The following is a 14,538-nucleotide window of genomic DNA, read 5'->3' on the forward strand; positions in this document are numbered from 1 at the left end:
AACGTTTAACAGCTGGCTCTGGGAGGAGACGGGGAGGGTGACCCCTGATCCGTAAGGTCTGTCTGTTTCCATGGTCTACGTGCTGCCACCGTGGGGGACTGGCGCCCAGGGCCTGGAGTCACTGGATGGGGGGTGTGGGGGGGCAGGTAGGAGGTGTGTGGAATCAGATCTCTGCTTCTTTGAAATTAGGTGAAATAGGTTTCTTTTTGTTTTTAATCAGGAACGTTTTCTTTTCTCGGTTGTCTTTCTACGATGCTGCTTTTGGCTTTTTCTGGTATCTTCCCCAAAAGCCCCACTCTCTGCCCTGTACAACTGATGTGTGACTCACTTGTTGGCAGTCTGTCCCTGGCTGCTTCAATTTCTTTGTCTTTTACCATTTACCTTTAGGGAAAGCTTCCAAAGTTCCCCTTCTCATATGATAGATTCAATTTTCTGCTTTCTCAAATCTGTTTTATTGCCTCTGAAACCATTTTAAATCCTTCACTTTTAATACTGCCAGATTCTTACCCCTTAGTCTTTATCGCATTAGAAATGGCAAAGGGCCGAGACGGTCTTAATTGTGGGGAGCTTAAAAGTTGTCCTGGGTGACATGCACGTCCCTACCCTCTGATGAGTATTCTTCAAAGCTGTGTCCTTCCTTGGCCTCTTGAATGCCTTTTTAAATTTGTTTCTTTTGCTTTGCTGTTTTTGCATGTGGATTCCATTCCTCTCTGCTTTTTGTTTCTTTGCTTTTTCTGTTTCACTGTCTCTGTAGGAGGAAAGTCTCTTGCAGGGAAATATCCCTTCACACAATGGAGTGCATTCTTCTGTCCCTAGTTTTCTTTCTTCTAATAGTGTTCATGACAAATTCACCTGGGGGGGGGGGGGTGCTGATCCTTCATTACCCTGTGTGGGGGGCCCTGCAGCTTGAGCAGTGCAAGGGTGCACTGGGTTTGTGGACGTGCCCAGCTACTGTGCTCTGGGACCAGTTTAGGGTTGGCCTGGGTGCATCCCAGGAGCAGTGGGAGCCTATGTCTCACGTTCTGTTCCCTGTCAGCAGGATACCCTGACTCTGGGGCTTTCTATGCGAGAGGCCAGGCTTCCTCTTGGGTCTTTCAACTCAGCTAATTGCAAAAGTTCACTGCCAGCATCGGGAGCTCACCAAGTGCACAGGATCCATGGGGTTCAGGACTTTTGCTCCTAGAAATAGCAAGCAGTTTGGGGGCGCCTGGGTGGCTTAGTCGGTTGAGCGTCCGACTTTGGCTCAGGTCATGATCTCGCGGTTCCTGGGTTCGAGCCCCGCGTTGGGCTCTGTGCTGACAGCTCGGAACCTGGAGCCTGCTTCGGATTCTGTGTCTCCCTCTCTCTGTCACTCTCTGTCCCTCCCCCACTCACTCTCTATCTCTCTTTCTATCTCAAAAATAAATAAACATTAAAAAAAAAAGAGAAATATCTGGTAGTTTCTACCCGGCTGCCTGCTCTGCTTAGGGTTCCAGATTTAGCAAATAAAGTTACGGAATTCTGTTACATTTGAATTTCAAATAAATAACACATTGATTTACTTCCTTTTATAAGCATGGCCCTGCAATGTCTCTGTTTATTGGAAATTGATCCTGGTTTCCTGTATTTTGGCGGGTGGGGTTAGAACGCCTGTGATCTCTCAGGACCTCCATGGTTCCTGGCGTGCAGACTGAACCTCATGGTCAGTGCAGGTAATGACCCTTCTACTTGTTACCCTATGCCCTCCGTGACTGCTTTCTGGCCCACCTAGAGGAAAGTATGAAAGTCTGTGCTCAAATTGCCATCTTCCCCATCTTTCTTAAAAGTTACTATTTAGGGAAAAATTATCTTTTCAAAAATGCTAGAATTAATATAAAATCTCTGTGATGCCACTCTGAACTGCTTTAAGATGGGAACATGTCGCTTTCCTTCAAATTACTGTTTAAAGCCATGGCTTCAAAACCAAATGTAATTTTTTTCTTAATGGGTTATTAATTGAGCTTTACCGGGCATGGCTTCTTGGTTATCTGACACCTTGCTCATGTTGATGGAGAATTGGTATTCTTAGGTTATAGTAGCCACCCCTGTGGGGATTCAAGGGTAATGAGTTTTACTTCTTAGTCCGTTTTGTGCACTGTGGAACGGAATTGGCATGAGTTTTGCAGTTTGGTTAAAAAGAAAGAAAAAGAAAGGAAGGAAGGAAGAAAAAGAGAAAGAAAGAAAGAAAGAAAGAAAGAAAGAAAGAAAGAAAGAGGAAGAAAGGAAGGAAGAAAAAGAAAAAAGGAAGGACAAAGAAATAACACCAGCTTTAGGTCAACTCGGAGCGTTTTTAAGCAGTAAATATGCGGGTCAGATACCAGGCAAAAAGACAAGTAAGCCACCTGCGGAAGAAAGCTTAGAAATTACTTCCCTCTCAACAATGTTTGCTGTGACCTCCCCTTATTGCTTTCCCAAATAAAGTCGGAGGACCCGTAGTCATTGCCCTTGGAATGTGTAATTAGTTGCACAATTAAGTTTGGTGTCCTCAAGGAGTGGGGGTCAGGGGTTCAACAGGAAAGTGCACACAGTTTTGGTGTCTACCATGGATGTTTAACTTTCTGTAACTGGGTGGTTTGGTTTTGGCAGTTTCTGGAAGGAATGAGAAGCTGGTGTGGACGGCTCAAGGCAGTTGTTGTGTCGAGTGCCCAGGTGTCTTTTTAAGAATCAGGAGACGGGCGCCTGGGTGGCTCAGTCGGTTAAGCCTCCCACTTCGGCTCAGGTCATGATCTCATCGTCCATGAGTTCGAGCCCCGCGTCGGGCTCTGTGCTGACAGCTCAGAGCCTGGAGCCTGTTTCGGATTCTGTGTCTCCCCCTCTCTCTGCCCCTCCCCTGCTCATGCTCTGTCTCTCTCTGTCTCAAAAATAAAAATAGAAACATTAAAAAAAAAAGAATCAGGAGACACTGTGTCATTGATGTAGGTCCTTCAGAGATCTCATTGCCTGGAGAAGCTTGTGTCTTCCTTGGCCCCACATCGCTACTGTTTCATGGAGCCTGTAATGGGATCGAGGATTCCACTTGTAAAGAGATGACAGACAGAAGACGGCAGCTAAAATCCCGCTGTAAACGTATAATCCACTCTTTGTAATATTAACGGCATAATTCATTTGTCGGCCCAACCACTCACACATTCATCAAATATTTATTGGGTACCCGAAATTTTCTGGGCACCCTCCCACCCTGCGTGGGGGCGTGTGGGACGTGGATGGGGCTCGTGGCCCAGAATCATGCAGTCCGGGGAAGCATTCCAGAGAAGTGACTTTGAGCGTGGCGGGAGCGCAGCAGAGGGTGGGGACGGGGCGCCAGTGAGGGGACAAAGCGTTCAGTCCAGAACATTAGCGGCAGATCCACTCTGTGTTCTCTGTTTTCACGAAAACTCACGTGGGAAAATACAGGAGGATAGGAAACGTGACTCCCGAGTGATGTCCAGAAAGTTTAAAAAATTGAATCCTGTTAAGGAATGAAAGAGTCTGGTTCTACCTCTGATATTCTGATTTTGGGGAACAGAAAGTCCTCCTCATTAGGTTGAACCGTATGACGTCGCTGTTCCCGTCAGTCACAGCTGCTCACTTTTCGGCCGCTTCCACTGGGTCAGCACCACACAAACCCTGTTGCTCGATTGGGACTCCGCCTGGCCTGGGGTTGACAAAGCCGTGGGACTGAGAGAGTTCTTCACTCGCGACTGTCGCTACGCTCGGGACGAACGTCCGTCGCGAACCGGCTTCGCGTCCAGAAGCGGAGTGAGTGTAGCTTAGCTCCCGGCAGTGCTGTGGTTGGACGGTTCTTCGGTGCCCTGATCGGGGCCCTCACTCTGCAGACCGGCCCCCGAGGGGCCGAGAGGTTCAGCGCCTGTCACCTCGCAAACACGTACGGCAGAGCCGAGCGCAGGACCCCTTCCTCTGAGTCCTTTGCTTTGTCTTCTGCTCGCAGACAGTTGCTGAGAGGGGTCCAGACTCGGGGAGGCGTCGTGTGCCAGAACAGGTGTTCACGCGGGCCTTTGAAGCAGGTTGGCACAATGAGTGTCCGGGCTCGAGTAGCTTTTATCGCGGAATAACCAGAGATAATTACATGGCTCCTAATGAGAAGGGCTTTGTGTGACTTGTGGAACTTTGCCTGGAAAGTCAGTGTTCCCAAGGCCAATAATGTCCATTTCTAAAAGCCGTTAAATTGGTTCTTGCATTGTGCAGTTTCTGCGTCTGTGTTTTTCTTACAGAGAATAAGGCGTACTGTAAAAACAGCTTGGGTTTTTGCCCCCGCTCCCTGACGGAGGGCTATGTTCAGTGAGGGAAGAAAAGAATACCTTTTATGGACTAGTATGAAGATGGCTTTTGGGGGGGGTGCTGCTGTGATGCGAAGGGCCGGTTGCCTCGGGACACGTGGGTCTGCCGTGCCGCGGTCAGGTCCTCTCCTCTAACTGGAGTGCTGCTACCAGCAGATCCTTCCGGGCTTTTCATTTCTCAGCATAACCCCGAGGGGTGCGCGTGACGTCCGCGTGATTGTCATGGCCCATTTTGGTTTCCCTTTGCCCCGAGTCCCTTGTCATTTCCCAGTGGCCGGCGTGTCCTTACGTCTGTCATGGGTGGGAGGTGGACGCAGCCTCAGTCCCCGCGCTGAGTAAGTGAGTTCTCCACCTACCGTCCGTCTGTCCAACGGAGCTAACGAGAACAGCCTCCTCTTTCTGGTGCTTGCACACTCTTAAGACTTTCCTGATGCCGGATGCCCTCTCCTTTGAGCAAAAAGAGTAAGTTTTAGGCACAACCCCATTTTAAAAACAGCATACTCAATGGGGCGCCTGGGCGGCTCAGCCACTTAAGCGTCCGGCTCTTGGTTTCAGCTCAGGTCACGATCTCACAGGTTCGTGAGTTCGAGCTCCTCATCGGGCTTCGAGCTGACAGTGTGGAGCCTGCTTGGGATTCCGTGTCTCCCTCTCTCTCTGTTCCTCCCCTGCTCGCTCTCTCTCTCTCTCTCTCTCAAAACAAGTAAGTAAATAAACTTTAAAAATACTAAAAAAATAAGAGCGACATACTTCGTACCAAGTGAGTGGATGATTTAGAAGGTTTGGGTAAAGAGTTGGGGGGTTGGGACAAAGGGGGTGATCTGTGCCAAAGGGACGCGGAGATGCCGCCCCGGGTTTCTAACGCCTCTGTCCCGATTCCCTCCCGCAGTGACCGAGTGCCGCGGGGTCCTGGAGAGTATCCAGAGGTTCTCCCTGCTGCCCACCTACCTGCCCGTGACCTACCACATCAAGAACACCGACGTGTCCTTCTTCCTGAAGGAGGCCAACCAGGACATCATGAGAAACTCCAGCCTGCAGTCCCGCGTGGAATCCTTCCTGATTTACAAATCCAAGCGGCTGCCCGTCCTGAACGCCAGCTACGGGCCCTTCTCCATCGAGCAGGTGGTGCCCCAGGACTTAATGCTGCCCTCCAGCCCCTTCGGCTTCACCAGCAAGTTTTCCCTCAACTGGAAGCTGAGGGCGCACATCGTGCGGGACAAGGTGTACCTGAGCCGCCCCAAGGTGCAGGTGCTTTTCCATCTGCTGGGCCGGGACTGGGCGGCGCGGAGCCCGGGCGAGAGACTGCCCTGCCTGCGGGTGTTCGCCTTCCGGGAGACCCGGGAGGTGCGGGCCGGCTGCCGGCTGCAGGGGGCCCTGGGGCTGTGCGTGGCCGAGCTGGAGCTGCTGGCCGGCTGGTTCGGGCCCCCCACCGTGCTGGCCGGGAGGAAGAAGGCGCCGGGGCCGCCCGAGGGGAGCCCCGTGGAGCTCTACTATGCCGTGCAGCCGGGGGACGGGCGCGGGGACTGTGCCGGCGGCGGGGACGCCAGGAAGGGCAACTCCATCCGGCCGGGGAGGGACGGGCCGGAGGAGGCCGTGCCCCGCCTGCAGAGGATCGGGAGCGTCTTCCTCTACCAGACGGGCAGCAGGCCCGCCCTGAGGGAGCTGCGTCTGGACAGCAACGTGGCCATCCGGTACTCGGCCCGCACGGCGAGGCAGGGCGAAGTGCTCACCTTCCCTGTGGCCGTGTCCCGAAACTGCAGCGCCGATCGCTTCACGCTGAGGTGAGTTCCCCGGCGGCACCTGTCCGTGCGCGCCTGTCCATGTGCCTCTGAGGCCACACGGTGCCTCCAGAGACCCACTCTTTGACCCCGAGCGCTGAGTTACTGCCTCCCAAGTTTTATGAACCCCCTTTTCCGGGAAAATAGAACGGGCTGTCCTCTCCCGGTAGGCAATTTGGTGGTGAAGACATTTTCATTCCAGGGTGGTCCGGGCCCTCCCAGAGCAGCCCGCGGGACGCTGATGTGCGCCTTTGCCTGAGGGCGGGGTCTCCTCAGAAGTTGTAGGAATACTAGCGAGGTCCCTTGGGGCCCTTGGAGCATCGGGAGCCCGGTGCTCGCAGTTGAAACGAGTCGGCGAATGGGATCGCGACGGTTGTCGGAAGGAGAGACGATAGGGTTTTGCCAACTCAAGTCTGTTCCGAGCCCGTGAGCTCTCAGTATGATACGGTACCAGCCTCACTTTGTTTCTCTCTGGAAATAGAACGCAGTGTTCGAAATACAAAAGGGCATAACGTGTGAAGAATATATAGTAGAATTTGTTGAGAGTGTTACTTACTTAAGAGTGTACCAAAGACAAGAAGACATTTAAACGGAGGACTGGGTACTTTGGGGGGAAAGAACGGGTTAGTTTTCTCTTTGGGATGTAATATGTCACAGAAGCTACTGGCCTTGGCTTGATTGGATTTTCATTAGATCGGTTTGTGTTTGTTTTAAACACAAGACAGACTTCAGTATACAGCTATCTGGGCGTGACTGATCGGGTCACTCAAAGTGCCCTGACGTTGTTAGCGAACGCAGTGATGCGGTCTCACGTGCTACGTAATGACATTTGACATGATCCCTGAAAAGGGGCTGTTGGCGTACATGAGACCCAGCGTCTGTGTGGTTTTTAGAGTTCACACAGTGATGGTCCTCTTCTCTCGTCCTTCTCCACGTGGGCTTAATACCTGCTTTTTCTTTGTTTTCTTTCTCCCCTTTCTCTTTGGCTTTGTGAAGGGGTGGGTGAGTTTCAGAAAGGATTCATTCTTTTGCTTATACGGTGCACATTTAAGCTTTGTTGATTTATGACCTCTTAATCTTGACCAAAGAAACAGAAACCAATGCACAACATTAATCTCACGGTTGAACGCGGCTGATTCTGGCAGGTCAAACCTTCGGCGTGGGCTGGCGGCACAGCTGGGGATTGACCACAGGGATTTAGGTCACGTAAACACATCTGTGGGGCTGAGGCCTCATTAGCTCTCCCACCGTGCTCTGGAATCAGACCTGGATGCAGCTGGTCACAGGTCTGCTGGCTCTGTTCTCTGCCTCTCCACATACGGTCTTCTGTAATGTTCTTTGTGGAGGTGGCTGTTGATGTTGAGAGCTGTTCTGTTGAGAGAAGGCAAAGGTTTGGAATAAGGGGAGCTTTGTTCTTGGGTGGTTTTGGACCCTCTGCCGTCCGGTAGATTTGCCAAGTGCTGATTGTTGATTTCCCGAACCCAGGGTGAAAGCCCCAAATCTCTTGAAGCCTTGACTCTCCAGGAGATGACGTCCACATCCAGCTTTTTGGGGGACGCAGTTGCATATGGAGTATTACACTTCACAGAAAGCTTTGTAGCTGGTGACCGCCTACCGCACACTGTGCGACTGTGCGTGGTCATCAGAGTCCTGAGGGCCGCTCGGTCATTGGCGAGCGGTAACAAAGCCAGCGGAAATTGGCATTGCTGGGCCACATAATCTGAGGAGTCCACATCTTTGCAAAATCAGAAACAGACACATTTGAAACACCCCGGTGTGGCCACTTAGAAGGTAAAGATTTGAGCACTTGGGGTGTGGAGCAGAGGTGTGTTTGTTCAGAGTCCCTGGTTAGAAATTGGTAAAAAAGTTTAGTTTTTCGGTTACGATCATTGTGAACGAAATGTTCATATATGTGTGTTGACCCTGGTGAGGGGCACACCTCGTGCCCCTTGGAAAGCACTGATGATGTGTTTGCCGCATCTTTCACACGCTGTCGTTACTGGTGAGTCATTGGGGTTTGTGGTAACGGCTGGAGGTGATCCTGAATCTGGTCGTGCTGTTAGCGTTCGGTCTGATTTCTCATCATTAGAAAGTAGTAAGACCGTGTGTCTTTTTTTTTTTTTTTTTAATTTTTTTTTTCAACGTTTTTTATTTATTTTTGGGACAGAGAGAGACAGAGCATGAACGGGGGAGGGGCAGAGAGAGAGGGAGACACAGAATCGGAAACAGGCTCCAGGCTCCGGGCCATCAGCCCAGAGCCCGACGCGGGGCTCGAACTCACGGACCGCGAGATCGTGACCTGGCTGAAGTCGGACGCTCAACCGACTGCGCCACCCAGGCGCCCCACCGTGTGTCTTTTTTAATGAAGTCAGTTTGACGCTAATTTAGTATAGCCTCCAAATATTCAGAATGAGGGCGGGTCTGCTCCGTCTGGCTGGCCACCTGCTATAAATGACCCTGCAGGATCCAGCCGCGTGTCCTTGGGGGCTTTCGTCTGCATTTGTGACTTCTGGTTCTAGATGCTCCGTGAGGACATGCTCACGCGGTCAGGGGTGGGCTTACGGTATACAGGTCAGGTGTCAGCAGGACATCCATGGCCACTGGAGGATGGCCAGAGTGGGAAGGGGACCGAATTCAGTGCCACCAGCAGGAGGGGGCCCTCCAGTCCATGCGGCTGCTGCCCCTTGAGCTCTTTGCCGACAGTGGTTCACTGCCTTCTGCCACCTCCCCTGCTCGTTCTGAGCCTGTGACCTGAGTGTGGCACCAGGGCTAACACACAGGGCAGGAACCCAGTTGTGTCCTGCAAGTCATCAGGAAGGGCGGTTTAAAACCTTAGCTGTGTGTGTGTGCACGTGTGTGTGTGCAGGTGGGTGTGCACGTGTGTGTGTGCGTGTGCAGGTGGGTGTGTGCAGATGTGTTCATATGTGTAGGTGTGTGCAGGTGTGTGTGAGCAGGTGCATGCACACGTGTACGTGTGTGTGCAGGAGTGTGCATGTCTGCATGTGCGTGTAGGCAGGTGTGTGAATATGTGTGCATACGTGTACGTGTGTGAAGGTGTATATGCAGGCAGGTGTGTGTATACGTGTGTGGAGGTGCGTGTGCATGTGGGCAGGTGTGTGCGGATATGTGTGCACACGTGTACTTGTGTGTAGGTGTGTTTGCACAGGTGTGTATGCATATGTCTGCATGCGTGTGTGCATATGCGTGCATACGTATACGTGTGTGTGTCAATGCCCGGGTGTGTGCGTTAACTGTCGAGAAGACGAAAACTGGGTGGGCTCTCGTCATCTTAGGAATTCTCTTCTCCCTCGTAGCTCCTGCTCTCCCGGGCAGACCTCCACAAAAGAGGAAAAACAAATAAATGCTTTCATTCCTTAGACATCTAAGGATCCCTTTTAATTTCAGGAAACGTTTCCCTTCAAGGAGACAACCGAAGCGTCCCATGGCAGTTGGGTTCTTTCTTTGTGTTCTTGCCTCCTGTTCTGTCCCGTCTCTCCCCCCACAGAGGGCCAATTTCAGAAGCATCCGAGGTCTCTAATCACCTGGTTATGTGTCTGGAGGAAGAAAAGAATGTGGGCTCTCTGTCACATGCCCCCTACCTATTCTTCCGTTCCTTCCCCTCAGGACGTCAGTTGGAAAGGGGTCCGGGCCATCAGATCTGAACGTGGGGCTAGAGGCAAGTATTTGCATGACGTGAGCTTGGTTCCCGACCGCTCCGGGAAGTGCAGGTGGAAAGGTCCGGAACAGTGGCACAAAACTCAGATGAATGGGGGCTTTTCTCAGAGTCGGAGATATTCTTAAGTTGGTTGAACGAATGAGTGAATGAACACATCATTGATTACTAACGAACGCAGGCGGTTTACTGAGGTCTCTGCCGTGTCGTCGCTAAACGCTCAAGAGCGTGTGACGTACGTCGTGTCTGGCACGGTGGTCAGACGCGAGGTCGTCTCTGAATCAGACATTATTACCAAGGAGGTGTTCTTGCAAAGATGAGGGTTGTGAAGGCGGCCGTGAGCGAACAACATAAGAATATTTGATGAGGGGAGAAAGGGGGCCCGGGATGGGTAAGGCTCGAAAGGGCTTCGTGGTGGCTTGAAAAGCCCTCTGTGCCAGGTCCTGAGGTTGTTGGAGAATAAAGTGGTGGCTCGAGACTGGCCCTGAGCTCAATTCACTTGAAGGGTGCAGCCTTTGAACCTGCCCTGACCTAGAATAGGGCCCTCGTCTTACTCTGTTCCAGGTAAAATATGCCCTTGCTGTAGCCAGTGATAGTCTTAGCTGCAGACCATAAATCTCCGTCTGGCTCACTTAAGAAAAATAAATAAACAAAGGGCTTGCCGGATGTATAGCGTGGGTCTCAAGAATTAATAAGAGAAGGGGCACCGGGCGTCGCGTCTGAGAAGAGGTGGACGGAACAGCCTACCCCCAGCACGTCTTCCCACCCGCCAGCGTGAACCCCTTCATCTGTCCTTGTCGTGCTCACAACAGGTGCACAGACTCTGTGGAGGCTCCCGCTGGCTCTCGTGTCTACTTGCTGCCTGTGCCCGGAGTGACACGGGGGCCCGGTGTGGCTCCCATAGGGAGACATGGGTTCCGGCCATTCCCTGCCTGTCACTAAGAGCGCCTCCCGCGGGAGGAGGTGTTTCCCTCTTGGGGAACCTGGGGTGCCCTCGGAAAGGGGGTGCGTGCTGGGCCTCCCCAAACCCCAGTGAGGTCCCTGACACCCGTGCCTGGGACGCTAGTGGGCATTAACGGCCTCATGTGGGGTGGACAGCGGGTGAGAGGGGGACAGAGAAAGGAGGGCGTTCCATCTGTTTTAAAGAAGCTTTTGGCTTTAGAATAGATGTCGACATACAGGAAGGTTGTGAAGTCCGTGGAGGACAGTCTCCCGGCTGGTTTCCCGTGTTGTTAACATCGTACGTTAATATGCTACATTTGTCACAATTAATGAGCCACACTTCATTCGTATTCCCTTAATCGTTGCCCTCTTTCTGTTCCAGGAGCCTGTCCATGATGTCATGTACGTGTGGTCATTGGGTCTCCTGAGATTCCCTGACTGTGACCGTTTCTTACACGTTGTTTTTTAATTTTTTTTTAACGTTTATTTATTATTAAGAGACAGACAGAGACGGAGCACAAGCAGGGGAGGGGCAGAGAGAGAGGGAGACGCAGAATCTGAAACAGGCTCCAGGCTCTGAGCGGTCAGCACAGAGCCCGACGCGGGGCTCGAACTCACAGACCGTGAGACCGTGACCTGAGCCGAAGTCGGACACTCAACCGACTGAGCCACCCAGGTGCCTCACTCACACATAGTTTTTGATGACCCTGGCAGTTTTGAGACTTTACTGTAGGGAGATGTGAAGAATGTGCCTCCAGGGGCGGGGGCAGGGAGAGGGGTGGTTGTCTGCTGGTTTTCTCAAGGCGAGACCTTGTGAGGGGCATGGGGTTGAAACCACGGAGGTGGAGAACCACGGTCACCGCACTGCATCAGGGACGCGTCCTACCAGGCTGACCCACCCTGGCCGACGGTACCCTTGCCAGTGGCTGGGGGCGTGTCTCCCTTGCCCCGCCACCGGGAGGCTGCCCCCTTCCTCGCCCCCGTCCCCCTGCTCCCGGCGCTGCCTGCTTTGGAGGGACGCTCACAATTAGAGTGAGGTACGCAATTACTGCACCTCCTTGAAGCCGTCATACCTGCCCGAGTCCCTCGGAGTTCTGCAGGGGTGATGGGCTTGTTTCCGTAAGGGCGTCTGGGTATTGATTCTACAGTTTGGGTGATAAGCCAGTAGAGCTGGCTAGGTTTCTCAGCCTCGCGCTGCTGACATTCAGATCGGGTAGTATTTTGTTGGGGGTGGGGGTTCAGCCTGTGTCCTGCGGCCTCTCCGGCCTGCACCCTCGAGATGACGAAGGACAGAAACCCCAGTAGTGACACCCCCACAGTGTGCCCGGGTACTGCCATGCGTCCCCTGCGGGAGAAGGCACCCCAGCGAGTTAAAGACCATTGAGCGAGATTCTGGTCTTTGGGGACAAAAGGAAACATCTACAGAGGGAGCTCACCTCTTACCCCCAGGGAGTTTCAGAGTTTAGAGTGAAGGCGACATTCTGAGCGCTCATGTTGTCCTTGGGAATCTTTTAAGCCGCACGCAACGTACCTTCTTTCTTCCACTAGAACGTCTGCTCCGTGAGGCAGAAACCGTTTGCTGCTTGCACTGGAAGCACGTGAGGTCAAGGTCAGCGAAAGTCAGCCACAGGCATGGAGTTCCTCTTCCCGTTGACCGGGGAAACAGCCACAAGGGGGAAAGCCGCGAAGCCCAGGAAAGCATTCCACACTCTCCTGTCTTGCTCCGGGCACCAGGGCACCCGGCTGGGGGCTGGGGGGGGCACAGGAAAGAGGGTCTCCACACTCCCCTTCAGTGTCTGCCTCTTGACACTGCGTCCAGGGATGTGGGAGAGGAGACAGAATGAGCGGACCTGAGTAGGCGTGGCGGTTCCTGTCTTCCTCGTGGTTCTGGAAGGTTCTCTTGGGGACGGGTGGACCGACGTGTGGATGTGGTTTTGGCAGAATGTGCGGGTACGGCCTGGGAAACTGCTGTCCGTCCTTCCACCAGAGGGCCGGTCCGGCCGGAATTCCTACGAAAGGGATTTCTTAGGATGGTCAGCCTTTTGGGTTTAAATGCTGTAATCCTTGCTGTTATTTTCGGGATGGACACACAGACCTTGTCTTGAGCAGGGTGCTCTGTGGTCTTGTCTGACTCTGCAGACTCCCGGCCACTCATGTTTGGCCTCTGTCACTTTGGGCTGACCTCCATGTCCCTAGAAGTGCCTCGGCATCATCTCGCCTGGGTCGTGGGGCCACCCATGGTCCCCTTGTCAACCAGATTGAGAGCAGTGGGAGGGAAAGGGTCCTGGTGCCGGCACCCTCTGGAACGCCCTGATGGCCCAGGGCTGGGCGGGGGGTGGATTTCAGTCCGCAGATCTGGGTGAGCAAGCTCAGGCTGGCTCATTCTGCATGCCCCCCCCGCAACCTCCGGTCACAGGGCTGCGTTTGTGGAGGGGCACCCCATGCCTGGGCGAGGAGAAGTCAGACATGGGTTTTGGTCCTAAATGTCATCTGCGCATGAAGGTCTCCATGGAGACGTCCCTGTCTCAGGTGGTCTTTGGTCAGCAGGTTTGGAGGGAGCGTCTTCAGTCCTCCTCCTGCACATTCAGATTCTGTCTGTGTGGGTATCGCTTCCAGGCTCCTCTGAGGAAGCCAGTGGGGACATGCGGGGCCCGGGAGCCACGTGAGACCCCGGAACATGGCAACAGTAGGAACCATGGTGATAAGAGTAGCCGGGGCGCCTGGATGGCTCAGTCAGTTGACTGTCCGACTTCGGCTCAGATCATGCTCTCACGGTTCGTGAGTTCGAACCCTTGCATCAGGCTCTGTGCTGACAGCTCAGAGCCCGGAGCCTGCTTCCGATTCTGTGTCTCCCTCTTTCTCTGCCTTTCTTCCACTCACACTCTGTTTCTCTCTCTCTCTCTCAAAAATGAAGTACACATTAAAAAAACTTAAAGAAATGTTTAAAAATAATACTAGCCAACACTTGTTATCTGTGTCAGACCCTGCTTAGAGTGATTCACGTGGTTTTTACACATTTAATCCTCGAAAGAGCCTTATGAATTGGCCACAGTTATTACCCGCCTTTCCAGAAGGGGAAACGGAAGCACAGAGGGTCACACAACTTGCCAGAGTCCCTGGAGCTTAACACATCGACTTAACGTCCTGCGAACACACCCCTGCTGATACACACCCCAGAGCACCTGCTAGAAAATTCGTCTTCGCAAGTGCAGGGTGGGGGGCAGGCTCAGCCTCTACGTCACTTAAGAGAGCGAGTTCCCGGAAGTGTTCTCGCTGTTTCCCAACCGTTTGTCCAGTGGGAAGCTTGGCGCTGGGGACTCGACAGCGAGCAGATCACCCGGACGGGGCCCTTCCCCGAGGGATCGAGCTGCGGGGAGCAGGTGCCCACGCAGGCCAGCGCTTTCCAGAGGAGACCGGCGAAGGTATGTCCAGCATCAGCCACTGTGGTGGGACCCCCAGTCACGGCGAGTTCAGTGGCTCTGAGGGACTGTAGTGGATTGCGGTGGCCCTGTCCCAGCGTGTCACACGTGGTAGCTATGATGCAGAACAGAACTTTCAAATCCAAGGGCCGCGTTCACCTGCTGGAGACCACATGGGGTCTGGGAGGAGGGCACAGGGTGTGTTGTCCGGGGCCCCAGGCACCTGGCATTGTCTCTGACTTTGTGCCCTGGGAGGGTCATCGAAGCTCCCAGAGCCTCAGTTTCTGGTGTCGTGGGGTCTAAGTCAAAGACCACAGGGAACCTCGAGCGCATTGTGTGGCATCAGATTGGGCATTTCGTAAGTAGCCCATCCACCGGGAAGTATGTCAGGGACCGGCTGAAGTGCAGACGTGACCCGGAGTCCCAAACAACAT

At 53.2% G+C, this 14,538-nt stretch overlaps 1 protein-coding gene across 1 annotated transcript in view; it reads left to right on the forward strand.

The window, feature by feature from the left end:
- Positions 1-14,538, forward strand: part of TMEM132D (transmembrane protein 132D) — a 446,208-nt gene that overhangs the window by 30,299 nt on the left and 401,371 nt on the right. Inside the window, exons 6-8 of the mRNA XM_081790846.1 lie at positions 3,573-3,756; positions 3,947-4,022; positions 5,182-6,073. Of these exons, the coding sequence (XP_081646972.1) occupies positions 3,573-3,756; positions 3,947-4,022; positions 5,182-6,073 (1,152 nt within the window). The remainder of the gene's footprint in view (positions 1-3,572; positions 3,757-3,946; positions 4,023-5,181; positions 6,074-14,538) is intronic.

The sequence above is a fragment of the Panthera onca genome, chromosome D3, assembly GCF_046562875.1.
Source record: "Panthera onca isolate mPanOnc1 chromosome D3, mPanOnc1 haplotype 2, whole genome shotgun sequence".
Taxonomy (NCBI): Eukaryota; Metazoa; Chordata; class Mammalia; order Carnivora; family Felidae; genus Panthera; species Panthera onca.